The 19908-nt window shown below is 40.9% G+C and overlaps 2 protein-coding genes across 2 annotated transcripts; both read left to right on the top strand.

Annotated features, from left to right (window-relative positions):
- Positions 1–296: 296 nt before the first annotated feature.
- On the top strand, positions 297–4475 carry LOC125309562 (regulator of G protein signaling 9 binding protein). The gene is made up of 4 exons (XM_048266577.1): positions 297–414; positions 560–883; positions 2776–3082; positions 3715–4475. Exons 2-4 carry the CDS (start codon positions 788–790, stop codon positions 4083–4085), a joined length of 774 nt encoding a protein of 257 aa, XP_048122534.1. The 5' UTR covers positions 297–414; positions 560–787; the 3' UTR covers positions 4086–4475.
- A 9646-nt stretch (positions 4476–14121) lies between these two features.
- On the top strand, positions 14122–19712 carry mcur1 (mitochondrial calcium uniporter regulator 1). Its single transcript, XM_048266360.1, has 9 exons — positions 14122–14871; positions 15122–15241; positions 15343–15446; positions 17527–17628; positions 17813–17854; positions 18019–18090; positions 18260–18313; positions 18468–18582; positions 18837–19712. The coding sequence occupies exons 1-9, from the start codon at positions 14472–14474 to the stop codon at positions 18890–18892; spliced, it is 1065 nt and encodes a 354-aa protein (XP_048122317.1). The 5' UTR covers positions 14122–14471; the 3' UTR covers positions 18893–19712.
- Positions 19713–19908: the final 196 nt, after the last annotated feature.

Raw genomic sequence — 19908 nt, 5'->3', positions numbered from 1 at the left:
CACATTTAGCAAGTCAATCTATAGAGTAAGACCACAAATACACTTTTCTTCATCCGGTATAATATGATGACTTATTACTATGTACAAATACATAATGAAAATGGTTTAAAATATTTATTTTTCAGTTGGCTGTCTGTAGTGTTACATGTTTCAATGTGGAGTGTATGAGAAAGACTGCTGCCTATTCCCTCAACCAGCCTGAGGTCACGACAGGCAAAAGCAGTAGTGGTGGTGGGGTGGGGGGGTTGGTGGGGTCGAGGTGATACTCCCTCTTTGCTGCAGCCCATTCTCCATCTATCAGAGAAAGTGATGTCTTGGAGGAGGCAACATGTTCCCTAGCAGGAGCACCACTGCATCTCTTAGCTGCAGATAAGGAGATTAGTTACTAGGGTTAACCTGCGTCAGCAAACACGGGTCAGTCGTGGGGATTATCACATATACCTGGGACTTACACATCACCTCCTTAAATTCAACCAGCTGTTTACTTTAAAGCAGTTTTAATTGTGTATTGTATTGTATTTTACACGTATTGTGCTTTTAAGTGGATGATTCTTTACAGCTGTTCGCGGAGCGTCTCAAAATCCAGAGATTCTTGTCACAGGAGTGTGTGTGGGGTAACATTGAACGTGGCATGTTTAATCTGGCGAAGTGCAAGACAGTCCTGGCTGTGGGACTACGACCACTCCAGCTTGGGAGCTTGGAGGGGTGAGCTGAGACAGGATAACACCCTCTCCCGCTAGGCAGCTGGGACGGGGGGCATCCCTGTCACACCTCAACAACTATACCCATGCCACTTACCAACAATAAAGTGGGTGATGATGGCACTGCTACGGCGGCAAATCCCCCTGAAGATGGGAAAACCATGGTGGACTGCCTTGTCAAGGTGAATTATTTCATTCAACTATATCTGCAATGCTGAGTATTAAGTATTTATTTGTTGTTATTATTATTGTTATTTTTATTGATTGCTGGTCAAGAACACTATAATTCAGCGAATTATACTTAATAAAGGCATAGCCTGTGTGCTATAGAATTTGATATTTTGTTGTGCTTTCACTATAACACTATGATGCTGTTAATTATTCCTTTCCAGAAATATTTCCTTTTATGTGTGTCTCCTACCCTTCTTGAGATGGCATGTGATATAACCTAGGGGCAAAAAGGCACTAAGTCTGCAAAAAAAGCTCTATGGTTCACTGGCTTACTATTTCTCTTTTTATATAGTAGAGGGTCAGGTTTAAGACAAAGTAACTTGCTTCAATAAACATTGATGTCAGGAACCAAACAATAGAATAGATTTGGGTCAGCTCTGTTCTGTAAAGCTTTTCTAAAAGGAAATGGTGTGCACAATGCAATAGATTGCTGGTGCACCATTGACTATATTGGTCAAACACTGAGCTGTAGAAAATACATGACTGTTATTGTATAATTCACAGCACATATCTTGCTCTAAAGGATGAAGACGTAAGTATTTAGCCAATGCCCATCTTATTCAGTGACATCTTAAAATGGTGTCTAAATCACAACATGTTTTTACCATTTATACCTCACCAAGTGTGAGTTCATTAATCAAGCAAGCAGCCATGTTATTCTGGGATCTGTGAAATGTGTTTAAACTGGCAAGCTACTGACCAAACATCAATATCAATGCAGTTGGCACTGATAAAAGCAAAGTTGATAGCTGATTTATTATGGCAATATGTTTGTAGGTATGTTTGGATGTCATACTACATTTTAGCATAGACCTGGGTCACAAAACTAGCTTAGTTAGATCATTGACAGATGTAATAATTTCTCCTCTCAAATGACCATATGCCATCAAAATGAATTTTGGGATAATATCAAATTTACATGTACACACGAGTTAAAACATGTACGATGTTCCATTGATATGGCTGATTTGTACGTTCTTGGAGGGATTTCTTTCACTATATCTCGCGTGATGAGACTGAGTGTAAGAAGCTATAAGGCTTATACTGAAATAGATCTGAGGCTACACCTAGCAGATTATTAGTTATGTCTCCAATGCACACACTGATGCTCTAGTCTAAATCCTTAATTAAACATTTTACTTTCTACATTGACCTTGTTCTAATAGAGCATAATATACAGTGTTACACTTTTATTGTCTGTCATTTTAATAAATAGAGATACATTTACCCTCAAAAATGTGAACCTAAAATATCTCTGACTGAAGACATGATAACCAAAATGTAGGTATAATTTTGTATTGCAATTTCTTTTTTTACGTCTTTAAAGAGAGATGTCAGTTAATACTTTGGTAGATCAAGCCTCCATTTTGTGTCACATACTGGACGGCGTTGTGAAGTTAGCCTCTGAATAGTGCTTCACGAGAATCTGCTCTATTCAATTTGTGATCTTCTATGGAGAGTTCTGCAATGGACAGACAGTCCGCATCTCTCTGTCCATTACTGGAGCTGTGTTTGCAAAACATTTACCAGTATGTTGCAAATGTACACACTGCAGAAAGGTCACAACTCCAGCCCCTCAGAGGCTCCTGTAGACCTGATATTTACCCATCACCGGTTTCCAGTAATTTCATCCACCTTTGCAGAAAAGCCAATTGAAAGACTAAGAAATATGTTCAAAGGGAATTCCAAAAAGCTGCGAGATGTCAGTGTTTTAACCTTGTCAGTAGTAAACACTCTGTATTTTACATCTTCTTTCCCAGAGGTATTTTTAACTAGAGTTATACACTTCAATCTTCACCATATTATCCTCAAATTCACCATCCTCATCTTCATCCTCACACAGGTTGTGGCCTGCCACCGGCACCTTGCCTCTTGTGTGGGCGGCAGCACCGACAGCCCTCACCTGCGACAGGAGTTACGGCAGACCCGGGAGCGGGCACACGAGCTCGTGGTGTCCTGTCGCCAGCACCTCACCTCCAAGCTGAAGGACAAAGCTCTGCCTGAGGCCGAGCGCAAGGATGCCGAGCTGCTGTGGGTGGCCTTCTCCTCCTCAGTGGAGCTCCTCCACGCCGACATGTGCAAAGTGTTTAAAGTGGGCAACAACTTTTCCCTGGCCAACACCTGTGCCTTGGTGCAGACTGGGTTGCAAGGTGGGCATAAAACAGAAACATTGATGGATTTAAGTATTTGTGTGTAGCTGTGCGGAATTCAAATGGCTTGTTGCCATGTTTACAAATGTGTTATTATTAGCCTACAATGTATTATTTCAATGTTAGTTCAGAGGTTCGTTTAGTTCTCCTTGTAAGTATTTCAAAGGAAAAGGTGGCCTGGACCACATGGCCTGGTTACACTTCCTCCATCTGTCTTCCTTCTCTAATCCCCACTCCAAGGCCTTATTGCTGCCTATTGTACCTGAATGATGCTGTCACCTGAATTACACACATACTTTTAATAATATATTTGTTGGTGCAGCAAAAATTATATACTGTCAAGAGAAACCACTGACCCAGATATAAACACTCTGACATGAAGATCCCTGAAGCATTAGCATATTTATATAGATGGCATATCATTCCATAGCTATCTTTTTATAGATTTATCTTCTGGTGTGCTTTCCTTCTGTTATATCTGTACCATTGTGGTACTGAGAGACTAGGAATTGGATTTTTTCTTTGGGATTATTAAAGTTTGTATCTATCTATCTATCTATCTATCTAGTGAGGTGAAATAGCCAAGCCAATTGGTTTTATGTATCTGTGTGGTGTTTTCTCCTGCCATGAAGGTGACACCAAAGAAGTGGCCGCCCGCGCTCTGAGCCTGTCCAACCTGCAGCACGAGGAGACAGGGGCCCAGTCTGACAGCGTGGAGCACCAGGAGCTGACCCAGCTGGAGCAAGAGATTGCCCAGGTGGACCGCACCATCGAAGAGATGGAGCAGAAGGTCAACGTCATGCGCTGGACAGTGGAGGCCCGAGGGCCGCAGTACGGCGAAATGGTCAGCACGGACAGCGCCTCCCTCTCTCTCCTGGGTGGAGATGAGGAGGCCTCACCCCAAGGCACATTTCAACAGAGCCAGATCTTTATGATCATGGCCCTATGCGGTGTGGCAGCTGTAGCCGTAGCCATCTGTGTCTGTGTCGTCTTTCTCGTATGAGGGAGAGGTAGCAGTGGGAAGCAAACAGTTAATAAGGACATCCATGGACAGACAGTTATTGACATTCTGTCTTACCTGTGCTGTGGAGACATTGAGGGCCAAATGACCTGTCAATGATGTTGAAGGACTGAGGACTATATCTTCCATCATTTGTGGGCAATTTTGGGCCCAACGGATCCACTAGTTGATTTAGAAATATAATACGGAGTCTATTTAATGATTTGATTGACCGCAAAAAGAATTACATGTTGTTTTTTGGGACAGCCGTGACCTACTGGTTAGCGCTTCGGACTTGTAACCGGAGGGTTGCTGGTTCGAACCCTGACCAGTAGGAACGGCTGAAGTGCCCTTGAGCAAGGCACCGAACCCCTCACTGCTCCCCGAGCGCCGCTGTAGCAGGCAGCTCACTGCGTCGGGATTAGTGTGAGCTTCACCTCACTGTGATGTTCACTATGTGCTGAGTGTGTATCACTAATTCACGGATTGGGATAAATGCAGAGACCAAATTTCCCTCACGGGATCAAAAGAGTATATATACTTATACTTCTGGGAATAAACAAGCTGTCCAATAGGCAAACGTGGAGTTGCTTAATTTAAGAGACAATCTGGTGCAATATAAAAACAAATCTCATTAGGGCTTTGGGCTTCTAAAACAGCTGTGTATGAATGTGTTGAAGAGGATATGTTAAGCGCAATCAATGTTTTCTGCTGTCAAAAACAATGAATGCTTCAAGACCTATAATGAGGATGACATACTGTACATCTGAAGGATGATATTTTGGACCAAATGTGTTATGACAAGGCTAGCTAACTTAGTGTTCCTGTGACATTTTTGCATGTTGAAACTGTCTGAATGTGATGTGTTTTATGCATTAGTTGACAGCTGACACCCAAAGGTAAAAGGAATGAAGTAGAGAAAGTGTGTACCATAATGTTGCAACACTGGATGGATTTATCAGACCTTCAGGATAACATCAACATTATATGTCCGGAAGCACTTACATTTTTGACAACAAAAACAACTTACTGTACCTTTAAAGGGTATAATAAATACCAGGGTCTCTCCTTTATTGTTGTTGTACTGAGTACTTGCCTGCTGTATTAAAGTCTTCAGTTGTCATCAGTTACATGGTAAGTGTATGACATAAACATGACAAATACCAATGCAAAGAAATATTCTATGAGCCAAGACGGTGTCTCAATAAAGTCACTGAATAATCAAGTTGATCAAGAACATCAAGACGCATTTTGTATAAGTAAATATGCTCCTTTGCTGGTAGTTTTCTCAACATTGAGGACGTGAGAGAAGGATGGCGTCATTCTGCAGTATAAAAGGTAAATCAGGACACATTTGAAAGACTGTTTAAATGAAAGGATTAAAAATAGGAAAAAGAACAAAGACATTGAAAATGAGTTATAAAAACGGTTCATCATTATGGTCTGGAGGTGCTTTGATGTAAGAAATTAGAGTAAATGAAATGTTAAACAAGGAGGGCCTTTGAAGCTGTTAACTGGAATCAGTCTGTACTTGATTGGCCAGAGAAATCATAGAATATAAAGCTTGTTGTTCTGTTGTGAAAGCTTGACTGTAGTTACAAAAAAGGTATAATCAAATTGTGGGAGGTGCTCCAAGACATGGGCCTATGGGTGAATACCTCTGCCTCGACAAATTGATAGAATCATGCAAACAATAGTGGAAAATGAAAGTAAGATGGCCAAGAATTCCTTTTCATTTTGCTATGTATTCGAGAGATATGACAAGTTTTCCAAACAGCTGCTTACTTCTAGCTGAGTGTGATCAGTCTTCAACCAATCAAAATGTTGAATCGAAGACAAGATAACAACGGTAATAGCCTGGATGGAGTAAGGAAAGGGAGAGGATTTTTTCAGTTAGCCTAGTCAGGCCCTAGTCTCATAGCAACAGTGTCATAGGAGGATTATGAGATAAAGGGCCCCTGGGCACAGATTTGTAGGCCTGTGGAGTTTTGGAATAGGAACACAAGCAAATAGGCTAGTAGGCCTACTAGCTTTTTGTGTTTACTAGGTCAAAAGGTACATAGGGCTTTTAAAATTGTTGACATGAATGACAAAGCCCTTGAACTATGCACTAAGAAATGCATTCACAAAGATGCTCCGGAACCTGAGACCTTGGTTGGACCTGTCACCTGGGTGGCGCATCCATTAACCCACTGCCCATAGTGTTCTAGAATTAGAGTGTTTTAGTATAGTATAGTAGTATATAGTATATACTCTTTTGATCCCGTGAGGGAAATTTGCTCTCTGCATTTATCCCAATCCGTGAATTAGTGAAACACACTCAGCACACAGTAAACACACAGTGAGGTAAAGCACACACTAATCCCGGTGTTATACGGTAACTGGCTTTCATGTTAACTGGCTGGACTGTTTAGCCTACTTTACCTCTGGAGTTAACGGAACTGCCCCCTTCTTTTGCAGATGTGTTCAGCTGATGATTTAGCCTCCGATACCTGGCCGCAGATTCGTCTGTTTAACTGAAGTTCAAATAGAAAGGTTTGTGATGCTCCATTTTGTTGTTTACACATGCGCTACATGCGCTGGACCATGAATGCTACCAAATAAATACAACTAAATAAATTCCACATGGGTCTCGAACCACTACTAAATTAAACTGTTTGCATGATAACCTGACACCAACATGCTTGCGCCACTAATCAGTGACACTTCCCAGCGAAATTGGTAATACTAGGCCTACTAGTAAATGAGGTCACCTAGTATGTTATTGTCAATTAGAAATATTACGAGGAGATCCTGTGCATGGCCAGTTGATGATGCAGTGATGTTTCTTCCTCTTGCAGATAATGGCTCCCATGCTGCTTACTGGAAGATTCTGATGTTTTGAAATGCATCTGTAACCAGTTTCATTGATATGTTTTGCAACAATAAGGTTGTTCCCCTGTGTTATTCCACTTCATTACATGACTCTACTTATGGAGTTGTTTGGATTTTTTATGTGTGGATTACCTGAGTTATTACTAATGCCTGGTGAAAATGTTGTGCCCCCTGTATTCCACTTTTCACGGGCCCTCTCCTCCATTGGGGCCCTATACTTCCCACTTTCCCCCCCAGTACGACGCCCTTTAATCTGCTGAACCTTCTGCTCGTTTCCAAATATAAAAAAAACTCTCTGCAACTCAATATTGGCCTGCCTGCCTCAGCTGCCTGTGAGGGGCTTTTCAGTTGTGCCTGGATTACTGTTCACTGCAAAGCGACCCAAGGATGAGTGCAACTAACTTTGAAAATCAACTACTGCTCAAACTTAAAGGAGAACTCCGGTGATTTTTCACATAGATCTCCATTTCTCAACGTCCTTTTCAGGCAAGTACCTCCACTCGGCGGCCATATTGCAGCACTTTTTGGGCAACACTTTTTAGGCACTTGCGTGTGCGTAAGGCTTCACGACACCAATCTTGCTCCAGCAGCGAGATCACAACAGATGATTGGCACGATGTCTTCACAGCACACCACATGATTGGCTCAATGTATTTTACAACACACCACATGATTTGCTCAATGTATTCACATGTCGACGTTTTGCTGCGGAAGGGTTGTGATATGTGTAGACATATGATGTGTAGACAACTGCCATATTGGCGTTACAAACTAAACCCATGCATTACTATGGAGGATTTTTTGAGTGCTGTATCTCCTCATTAGAAAGTCTTTGGTAAAACCGGTTGTTCTGGTACCCCACAAAAAGAGTAACTAAGTAACTTTTACTTAAAGTACATTTTAAATGACCTACTTTTTACTTTTACTTGAGTACATTTCAGATCGGTATTTTAACTTGTACTTAAGTAATATTTCATCAAGGTATTGGTACTTTTACTTGAGTACAATATTTTCGTACTTTTTCCACCTCTGACAATAACATACTAGGTGACCTCATTTACTAGTAGGCCTAGTATTACCAATTTCGCTGGGAAGTGTCACTGATTAGTAATTAACAATATTACAATTGACCAGGGAGTCAGAAGGATAGTCAATTCCAAGAGCCAAGGACCACTCGGAGAAAGCTCCAGAAAGACTTGAAGGCAGCCAATTCAATTAAATAGTTCTGGAAGTAACTAAAGATCAGGATTCACAAGAGGGACCCCTGGAATCTGTTTAGAACAATGGGCCAAAATCAGACCTGATACTGCGACCAATAAGTTTTGTCATACAGGAAATGTCTTGAAGCTGTCTTTACAAACAAAGGCTTTTCCACCAAGTATTGAAGAAATTTCAGTAGGCAAGTCATTCCACTTTAATACACAAAACTCTTATGTTTGGATTTTTTATATCTGTGTTAATATAATGTGTGGTGAAAATTTCGAATAGACTCACTGGAAGTTTAGGCTAATTACTGGGGAAAAAAATAAGCATTCAATACTTATTTCCACCATATATTTATTTTACCTGAATATTTTAACATCCAAATTAAATGTCAAAATGAATGTCAGACGAAATTTAAAGTTTGACTGACTGGATTTTGTATACAAAACATAGTGAAAACTGTGTAAGGTCACTCTCACTCTCCCTTGCTAAAGAGCTAAATGGTATAGTCCGCCTGCGCCTGCACGATTCATAAGGTAGTCTATCTTTTGTTTATTTAGTCGAGCATCGCTAGTAGTGGACCGCTAATTGTTTCCACCTCTGGTTATTGTTTTTAGCAGGTTAACGGAGCGGATTATGGTGACTGGCTACTGTGTTATCTTGCAGTGTTGCCCAAAGTAGCCTATCATATTCAGTTTACAAACATTTCACTGATTGCTGCTGTGGCCGCCTCTACTTGAACTTATTATGAACGCCAGCAAAAAAAATAAAATAAAAAAGTTCAACTATGAGATTCGAACTCGAATGACAAAACTAGAACTATAGACTCTTTCAACAATAAAAACAAAAACAATGCTTGAACGTTCTATTTGGGCCCCAATCTACTTCCTCTGCATTAAGATAACATATGGAATGTTAAAAAGGAAGCCTTGTGGGGCCAACTATGATGCTGATAATGGAACTCTCTTGAAAGGGTCCATAATCTGCATATTAACCTGATGCATATCACAACGCAGCAACTGGAATCCATGCATTTCCACTGAATTATTTTTGGAATCTGATCCCTTATCATACCTGTTCATTCTTACTCGTTGCAAACGCTAAACTTCGTGAAGATACTGTCTGTATAAATCGTCTTGTAAATAAACTACCAGTACTTTTTCAAAGTTTTCAATGTCTCGTTTTAAATGTCAGGGTCCTCGGAAGTCTACCAATGAAGTGTGGAGATACATTGAGCCTCGTAAATGGGTGTAAAACAGTGATTTATTTGCATTGCTAGCCCGATGTCGAAGCACCACTATTGAAAAAGCTGTTGGTAGCATCGGCTAACTAGCGCCAGATTTTGGAGTGCAGGGGACAAGCCGAGATGGGCTATGAGACATACGTTCACACTCGGTATCATGTTTCAATACACTTTAGGTCAATATCACACCGGAATTCTCCTTTAATGTCACGTTATCATGCACGTAGTTTAATTTAGTAGTGGTTCGAGACCCACGTGGAGTTTATTTAGTTTTATTTATTTGGTGGCATATTCATGGTCCAGCGCATGTAGCCTAGCCTACTACAGACAACCTGACACTTTCAACGCCGACACATCGTGTTGTAAAGCTTTATTAAACAACAAAGTGCAGCATCACAAACATGTCTATTTGAACTTCAGTTAAACAGACGAATCTGCGGCCAGGTATCGGAGGCTAAATCATCAGCTGAACACACCTGCAAGAGAAGGGGGTGGTTACGTTAACTCCAGAGGCAAAGTAAACAGTCCAGCCAGTTACCGTATAAGCTGCCTGCAACAACAGCGGCGCTCGGGGAGCAGTGAGGGGGTTAGGTGCCTTGCTCAAGGGCACTTCAGCCGTGTCTATTAGTCGGGGTTCGAACCGGCAACCCTCCGGTTACAAGTCCGAAGCGCTAACCAGTAGGCCAGTGTGGTTTATTGATGTTCCAGCTAAGAAAGTGACTAGGAATGTTAAAGGTGCCCTGCCACACAAAACCGTTTTTACTTGCATTTTTTTTAACATGTTAGGTCTATATGTGTTTGTGCTATGTCGTGAATGTGAAAATAAACAGCTACCTCCTTAGTCAGCTCCAGCCACTGAAAAGAAAAAGCAGAGAAATTAGGCCAATTGCAAAAGCTCTTCAGATTGACGTGGAATTGATGAGCTCATTACTATTCATGAGCTGCCCAGTTGAGACCATGCCCACAAAATTCATTTCGCTTTGTGACTGTTTTAGTAGGCCTATGCAAGGATGGCTGAATGTCAATGAGCTATGCACAAATAGAACTTCAACAATGCATTTTGCCCAAGAACCCAGATTTGAGGATCATGGCTTCAGTTTATTTTTTTGGAACAATGCTATAGGCTTTGCAAAAAGGTTGCTGTTGAAGCCTGGAGCAGTAGGCTACCATCGCAGCAGTCTACGACCAGTGCCCGTAAGTAAAACGTTATTGTCAACTCAAGGAAGTGCTACAGGTTTAATGAACTCGCTAGCCTAGCAGGATTTATTTATGCACATTTGGACAATGCTAGCACTCGCTAGCCAAGCAAAGTTCATGCCATGAAGCTAAAATTAGTTGATAACGGCTGTCATGTTATGGAGGAAACCTACTAGCTGTTAGCCAATCAGAGTCAAGCAGCTTAGCTCGTTGAATATTAATGAGAACTGGTGCAAATCGAGCTGAGTCTTTATGCAGGCTTTCAATACCACGCTAGAATGGCTTGAAACAAGGTAACCAAGGCATGTTTTCCACAAAAAATGTTACAGAGTCCATGGTAGAACTTCAGACATTACCACAAAGTAATGAAATACGTGTGGCAGGGCAACTTTAAATTAAGTACTGTCAAGATATGATATGATAGATGAGTAGTACAATTTGGTACAGTAGTCTGGGCCACAGGTGGCCAGATAGCTAGGGCTTTAAAACCAAAAACATTCTCCTTTCTACACGATCTGAACTGGGAATTTCTGGGAAAGTTCTTGGTTTGAATCTTACCTTAAAGGTCGTTCTTTCAGCGTGTCTTGGCAGGGACAGGTATCAAAGTCTCATGACCTCACCACAGGTGTGTCTCAGGGATCAGTATTAGGGCCCCTGCTTTTCTCTATTTATACCACTTCCTTAGGTGAGACCAGGGTTGGAATTTCACGGCAGCCACAACGGCCATGATCGTCGTTGCCCCTTGCTTTGGGTGTGATGGCCCTTTGAAAATCAGAGGTTCACAAGCCCATGTGGCCTTATTGGTGCCCCCTTCTTTCAATATTTGCTTTGCGTCCGACTCATAGCGATTTTAAGCATTTTAAGTCTTTTAAGCAGTGGAGAAAGTGACAGCGCACGACAAGAAAGTGCGTCCAAATTCACCCATTCTTGTCTGTTGAACTACTCGTAAAATAACCTACTCATCTCACAGACATCACATGTATCACATCACAAGAAAGAGCCTTTTCTCAGCTTTTAAACGATGGTGGCTGCTAGTCGCTGTGGTAAACGGTTTGCGAGAAAAGTAACTTTAAAGGGACACTTCACCGATTAGCATTAAGCTTTGTATTAGTAGAAACCCAGTAGTATTTTCGAATGACTGTGCTTCCCCTCCCTCATGTCCACCTGAGACGAGAGATATATGTATTTTCTGTCTGTAAAAAATCTTCAGATGACGCAAAAATCATAATTTTGGGTCATCGGAGGATTTTTTAGGCAGAGGCTGGAGACTACATCTCTAGTTACGCATGCTTTCAACCCGCCGATAATAGGGGGAGTTTCTTATACTGTCTATGGGGGTGTGACCTCACTCCGAGAATTTAGAAAGTGTCTTCTTTTAAGAATCTTTCTTTTGAGCTAAGCTAACATGCTATGCTGTTGCTCTGCAGAGAAAGCTGATAAGTAAGGATGATGGCGGATTTTGAAACTGATATGGCAAATGGGGATTCTGAAGATCTGGTGTGCGAATCCGATGCTGTTACTACCTGTATACAGGTACAGCAAGCGATGAACAGTTGAGGATGATTGAGGAGGAGGCCTGCAGCAAGACCTGCCTATCAGTTAGTAGGAAGAGCCCGGGCCGGCTCGAGCTGGGGCGGACTGATGGTGTCAATCCTCTTGCGAAATTGGCTGAGGAAATGGCAGTATGTAGAGCACCATACTTTTGTGCCACAAATGGATAGGGGGGTCCTGGATACACACAAGATCTTCAGATCTTCCAGTACAAGGCAAAACAGGCTCAACTACCTCGTACATAACGTTGGGTTCCCGTAAGAAGAATATTTAGCATGTCCGGTTGTAGGGAAGCTAACTTTGACGTAATTATGCCTGCGTATTTCTGTTGTACCTTAGCGAGATAGCGAGATGTATTGTTTGGATAAGAAGCTCAGTCCAGCCTGAAGTCTACCCAGCACGGAAACTCATGAGCAAAACCAATGGAAAAGCTATGTAGCTTACAAGACCATTGTACAGTACAGTATGTTAATGTAAAGCATTACAGAGGCCTAAAAAAAATAATGTAAGAGGTTTTCGATGGATTGACAGTAGGTCGGAAAAGCGGAAAGAAGATTATAACTTTTTTTGTTTGTTTTACCATTGACTGTGTTTGAAGATGTTCATGTCAGGTAGTTTCAACATGAACACGACTTGATATCAATTGTGATGATGATGTTAATAATAATAAATAAAGAAATGTTTAACTTTGATGACTTTGAATGCGAAGGAAGTGTGAGAAGAATTTCTGTGTGAACCATCTATCAGATGAGTTACAAGATTCAGTTGGATGGCAATGTCACAAAGTTAAGTTTTAGTCTGCTCAGTACGATGGGAGGCCAACTGAAAAAACTTTTGAATTTGTGTCAGTGCCCTCCCATTGAAAACAACAGTCTGTTTATCTATTTCTTTTACTGTCTATGGTCACACCCCATAAGCAGTAAAAGCAAGCCCACCCCTTATGGGCGGGTTGAAAGCATGCGGAACTAGAGATGTAGTCTCCTACCTTGGAAATATCCAGACTCTCGTACGTACATTTCATTTGTATAGAGTGTACAGGCAGTTCTCGATAGGGAAACGTTTGGAACACTTGCATCGTGACGGGCACTAACTTTGAAATCATTGCTCCAGCCTTACCAAATATTGATCAGAGATCCCTAATGTACTTCCTACTTCGCCTAAACTTTACAAACTGACAAAAAACAGCATCAACAGTTAGGAAACAATGTGAGTCTAGCTTTGCTTTAAATACATTTCTGCGGCCCCAGCAGTGGCGCGACTGGCTGAGGGCACCTGCACTGTACGCCGGCGACCCGGGTTCGATTCCCGCCCCGTGGTCCTTTCCTTCCCACCCCGACTCTCTCTCCCACTCACTTCCTGTCAATCTCCACTATCCTATCTGATTAAAGGCATAAAAAGCCCAAAAAATATACTTAAAAAAAAAAATTCTGCATTTTTCCAACAGCATTTTTTTTACGTTTGCAGGCGTTGCTACTTCTGTTTATCACAATAAGTTTCGGTTTCGTCTTCGCACGAGCTCATAGTCATCGTTCTCAGCCACGCTGACCCAGACTACATACTGAAGGGAAATAGACCTCTGAAGTTCGCCTACAAAAAATAACCAAAACGGACATTTTTGCCCATAAGGAGATCCGGTTGTTAATTGAAGCTAACTATGGCAAGTTGCATTGCAAGTTAGCTCTGGGGTAGCCTAGCAAAAATCTAAGTGTGCCGCCTTCACGTACTGGAGATCACAGTATCCACTCGAAGGCAGAGGACAAAAGTGTGTTCAGGAAAACGTATGCATTTCAGACTTTTTCATCCCCGCGAGAGTTTAACAGGTACGATGATTGAAAATCCCCATGTTATTTTCCCATAGGTAAAATCGCCAGATACCGGATGTCAAAGATGGCAGCTTTTTTGTAGGCGAACTTCAGAGGTCTATCAGAGAATGTCTAATAAGGGTCTATTAAAATTGAGCGGAAGTAGGCCTACGTAGGAGGGCGGAGCCAGGCTAGTCTCCAGCCTCTGCCCAACAAATCGTCTGATGACACAAAATTATGATTTTTGCTCATCGGAGGGCTTTTTCCAGACAAAAAATATAGATATCTCTCGTCTCAGGGGGACATGAGGGAGGGAATTAGCACGGTCATTCGAAAATACTGCGTTTCTACTGATACAAAGCTTATGCTAATCGGTGAAGTGTCCCTTTAAAGCACCCTACGGCGTACATGTACTCACTACGTCACTACGTTTGTGTACTGTAACGGGAAGTTTTTGACAGCACATGCACGGAAGTTGACTGTTGTGTGTAGCCTACATTTTACACACATATCTGAGAAATGCTCCTCCGGTTTCCTCATAACGTCATAGGTTCTTGTGGGAGCAGATCTGCTCCACAACTTTTTGACTTTGGGAAAGGCTGTACTCAGCGTGGAAAGACGGGACGTTCTTTGGTCGACTCCTCTGTCTTAGGGCAAGACAGACTTGTCAGCCCTACCGTTCAACAACCTTTGGAAGTCCTTCGACGTCTATATCTCCGATGGTTTCAAAAGCTTTCGTTGACTGCAGACTTACCGCCCTGGCGTATATCATCTCGAGTCTGCCAGATGTTATGCATCAGAGGGAAGCAGAAGATGCACGTTGGTTATATATTTGCTAACAAAACATCTCAAACCCCGACGTTTCTAAACGTTGGGAAGGACCCGGTGCTTCTGAAACGCACCAAGTTGTTAGTCAGAGGTACCTGTTTATTTCCCCCTTTTTTAGAGTGCTGACATTCCATATATCCTCGTGCACTTTCTGCATGTGTATCTGACTTAATTCATGTAAAAACGGCAATGTCCTTCTGTTGGCCTACCTGTTGAAATTAGATTGTTTACACCCGTTGAATGAACACTAGTGTGATGCTACATACATATTATACATTGAATGTGGCTCACATGCACTTGACTTTCTAATATATATATATTTTTTCCTTATCTTGTTAAAGAGCTCAGCACATCCATGACATTTCTACAGTATGACGTGAGAAAAACAGATATGGTGAAGTCTGGCAGCAGGAAGCTCTTCTTTGACACACATGCCATAGTGCGTCTCTTGGAAGAGAATGGTAAGATTTCCAATTCTTTTGGGGATGAATCAGTCAGGCTGCTGTATCAATACCTGGGAATGATGGCTGATAGGTTGTTGGTGTCTGTTGTTTACTGACAGGATTCAGCACGGAGCAGTCTGAAGCTATTGTCTCAGTTATGGTGAAGACAACCAATGCCAACATGGACACCATGTATGCAGACATGGTAACCAAAACGCAGCAGGTGAATGACCATTTAATCCTTTTATACAGTCTATGGTTTAATCATGCATTTCCTTATGCCTCCCTCATCATGGTTTACGCGATCAGTCATAAAAGTTATGTCAGTGTGGTCGTGTTTCGTAAGGTCCAATGCCATTATAGCCCAGAGGCTTGAAAGTCTGTGTGTGCTACGGGCAGGGTGCGATTTGTAGGGGGGGATGGTGAGGATTTCCCCCCCTCTGGTTTTCCTATCCCTACCTCTGCTAAATTATTTTTATCGTCGGCGGGGACAACATTTATCCCCTCTGCCCCTCATATTGATTAATGCTACTTCATATAAGTAAAGCGCTGCAACATGAGAACAGTCTAGTAGGCTAGCCTACATAATAATCTGACATCAGAAACGCACCGTCACCGTCAGCACTCATGCTGCTGACACAGTGACTGCGTGATAACTTAATTTGGCCTTGATCGTGCAGGACATTTCAGAATGTCGAGTGTGTAATCCATCATAAATGGCTAGGTTCAATGGAAAAGTTAGCTGGACAAATAAAAGAAAACGAGAAGGATTCAGTGAAGCATAATAATGTTTTAGAACCTTCAAAATTAGAAAACGGATGCAACTGAGATGGAGGACAACTGCACGTAGAGTAGAGCGTAGGCCTATTGTCCGAAGGAACTCACATTAAATGAGGAGATAATTGCTGAATGTCACAAAAGGTGTTACAGAAATTGCTTGTCATTGCTTATTCAATGGCTCTCTACCGAAACACCTGTAGTTTGCGGAGGATGAACGAGAAAGCACTCGTTTGATAAGTCAGCCAGTAGTAGATAAATAACTTTTAGAAATAATCTGTACTGCAAAAACGAATGTTGGTGGGTATTTAAACTATCTAGCGGGTGTTTTAACAGCTGCAAGAAATAGAAGCGTCATGGTCTTTATGTTCTGGTTCGTAAATTATTTTCCTAAAACTTCAAGTTGCCCTATAACTTTACTCTCCAAACTCTTCACTGCACTGTAGGCAATTAACTGACAGTATGATAGGCTATTTATTTTCTGTAGGCTACAATAAACACATTTATTTTTTCAACTTTTGCAATATTACGCGACTTGGCTACTGAGCGCCAAATCAGCAGGAGAGAGAATGCACGTAGCCTACGCAGCTATTTGGTTACCAACTAACACTGTTAGCCAATTCACTAACTTAAGACTTCAGTGCCATCATATACAACGTTTTTTTACACAACAAATACAGAAAGGATGGAGGCAGCAAAAGTAGAGAAGTCATTTCAGATGGGGCAAGAACAAGGTGAATTTGTATGCTTGTGAAAACGTAGTCCTACCCTGCAGCACACTCGCTGTTTAAAGTCATACTCCACGGTAAACTAAAACTAAAATGTTACAAAGGTGGCAAAAGTAATATAGGGTATTTTTAGCCATGACATTACTAGGCTATGAATCGTTCGTTCATTTTTTTTTTTTTGGGGGGTTTACAAACTTATTCAAAATCATCCCCCCCCCCCCCTCTGGTTTTTACACAAATCGCACCCTGGCTACGGGTACTGTAAAGTTTTGTCAACAAAAGCTTGGAAATGTGTTAAACACGTCTTGGAAGTTGGAGCTGCAACCACTAGTCCAGTTCACTATGTTTGCTTCTGTGTGTGCTGCTCATGAGTGTGTGTGTGGGGTACATCTTCATTTCCCCCTACCGGCAACCCTTCACACCACACACACAAAAAACAACATTGAGGCAGTTATTTTGTAGTAAAAGCTAAAACAACAACCCAGACATAGGTTAATGATCATCTACTGTACATCTATTTGACATTAGTACCATTGGATTTTGCCACCCAACATTACAATTTGACTGCTGGAAATTCAATCCAAGGTAATCTTGGAGATGTGAGATTGAGAAATTAGTAATTAAATGTCCCTATTTTGAAAATCCAATGGCCTTGGAAAAATTTGGAATCAAAGATTTTCTGATTCTTCATCCTGTAAGGTTTCCAAAATAGTTATTTGAATGAAATTACACAAGGATACTGACTAAACAGGTATGGCATGGCATATTATGTGATTCTTTTTTCTTTTTGTTTATAAGGAAATTATGTTGCAGCGAGTGATGTCTCACATTGTCGCTGTGAAAAAGGACATGATCATCCTGGAGAAGAGTGAATTCTCTGCTCTGCTGTCAGAGAATGAGGTAAGTGAGTGCTGCTGTAGGTTAAATGCACATAGTACTGACTGTGTCATGAAACCATAATAGACCATCTGACTTCGATCCATATGTGCTGTGCAGTGCTTTGAACTTTAATCTAAAAGAAAGCACTTGTATATATTGACTTCTGTCTTTGATGTGCTAATCTCACCCATACGTCTTCCCACAGAAAGTGAAAATAGAGCTACTGCAGCTGAAGATGCAACTAGCTGTAAGTGTTTAACTACATATATGAGAGTTATGGCATAATTTCTCAGAGAAACCATATTTCAGTTTCAGTGCTTCCCATACAGTACTAGGAAGCATGCCACTGTTATCAAATAATGTATTTTGCTTTTACTGTTAACAACTGAACTGTCAACTTCCCAACCACAGGATGTGATGAACAAAGTCCGATCTGACGCAATCATGGATATGAATGTAGAGAAGAGCAGAATGAAAGAGATGGTATGTCTGACATTATAATTATATGGATTAATATTGTTGTGTTATAAAACATTCTTAGCACAAAATATCTGATCATTTCAGATCTTAACAGAATATCAAACAAGTAATAGTAATTCACTGATATTTGTACTATGTTTATGTTCTGATCAATTGATTTCATCTGTCATAGAAAGCAGAGCACGAAAAGAAGCTTCTGGAAGCACGGAATGAAATGATGGAGATGGTACAGCTAAATTAATTACATGGTTATTAATGGGTTAAATGGGCTGTTTAAAGGTGATTTGATAATCATGAGTGAATCAGTTAATACCAATGCGCAGAAGAGATCATATTTGTTACTGTACTTGTTTATGATGATAACATTTCATAATTTCCAGAATGCAGACAATGAGCGCCATGTCACTCAGATTAACATGAAGATTGACACAGAGGTAGCTGGCCTGAAGACCCTGCTGGAATCACACAAACTGGACACCATAAAATACCTTGCAGGTAACTTTTTGTCTTTTGGCACCACAGGTCCTACCCTGAGGTCCTACCCTGTCCTACAGCTGATGCATTAGAGGTCTGCCCAGATGTATTAGATAAAATACTTTGTTTTTGTTGAGCGGACATAAAGCATAACACCTGCAGTGACAGTGCAAGCATTAACCATCTCGTACTGGCAGGGGGCTTAATTTAGGCTGCTAGGTTTAGATGTGGCTCTGTTACTGGTTTGCTTGAAACTAAGCTTTCCCTCATTACAGGTTCTGTCTTCACCTGTCTCACTGTGGTTCTGGGATTCTATCGGATATGGATGTAGATCAGAACGATGAACCACTGGACAGTCACATCTGAATGGACTCAATTAAAGATGGTCTCGGCACAATTAGAATGTGGACAAAAATCGCACAAACTGTAGAATCGCACAAACTGTTGTTGTTGTTTGCTGTTTTTAAAAGGGATGCTTTGTGAGGTTGGCGAGGCATTTTATCTATTTGTCTGCTCTTGACTTCACGTACACACCTGATGTTTTAGAGAATCAAATAGTACCAAAAGTGAAATTATCTTAGACTTACCACTTTTAACTGAAGTCAATTTGAATATCTTCACTCAGTCTAAGTGAACATGAACAGTGAAGGAAGGAACCTTTTGGCCACTTGACACAAATTATTGTTTTATAAGTGTTTTTAGAATAAAGTATAACATGGAAGATTGCGTATTGAACTTGCCTTGGACATACTAATGTCCAATAAAAACACTGCCTTGGACATACTAATGACCTGCAGGAAGAGGCACTGTATGACCAAATGTACAACTATGCATGAAGACCCTGTACCTTTGAAACTTTAGATTTTATAGGTTTTGTAAATATGACAAGGGGACTTCCTCAGGTGCCAACAAAAGATTTAGTATATTGAATATTTTTTATATTTCTAGACATTCTGCATTACACTAAGATACTAAACATTTTCAAACAGTCTTGTGAGACATCCGTTATAAATGTTAAAGAGAATGTTAATATCTTGATACGGTTTCATGAAAATACTTTTTCTACTGGATGCTGAAATTGTGACCAAGTGATGACAAACTGCATGACAGCAAATGGACCATTTGGTTTTCATGGGTAATAAAACTGTTACATTGGATATAAAATGCTCAAATTGTGTCAGTAGATTTCTGTTATTTAACTTGATAATGACTGCACATAACTTAATGAACAATTTAGTTTTAATATTTTTACTAAGAATATATTTAACACGTTTGTTAAAACTATTTTACGTAAAACATATACAATCCATCTAACCATTTGTTTCAATGATGCGTACCTAAAGAAAA

This window comes from Alosa alosa, chromosome 16, assembly GCF_017589495.1.
Source record: "Alosa alosa isolate M-15738 ecotype Scorff River chromosome 16, AALO_Geno_1.1, whole genome shotgun sequence".
In the NCBI taxonomy this organism is placed as follows: domain Eukaryota; kingdom Metazoa; phylum Chordata; class Actinopteri; order Clupeiformes; family Clupeidae; genus Alosa; species Alosa alosa.
Note: the sequence above shows the minus strand (reverse complement) of the source record. Positions and strands in the feature narration are given on the sequence as shown.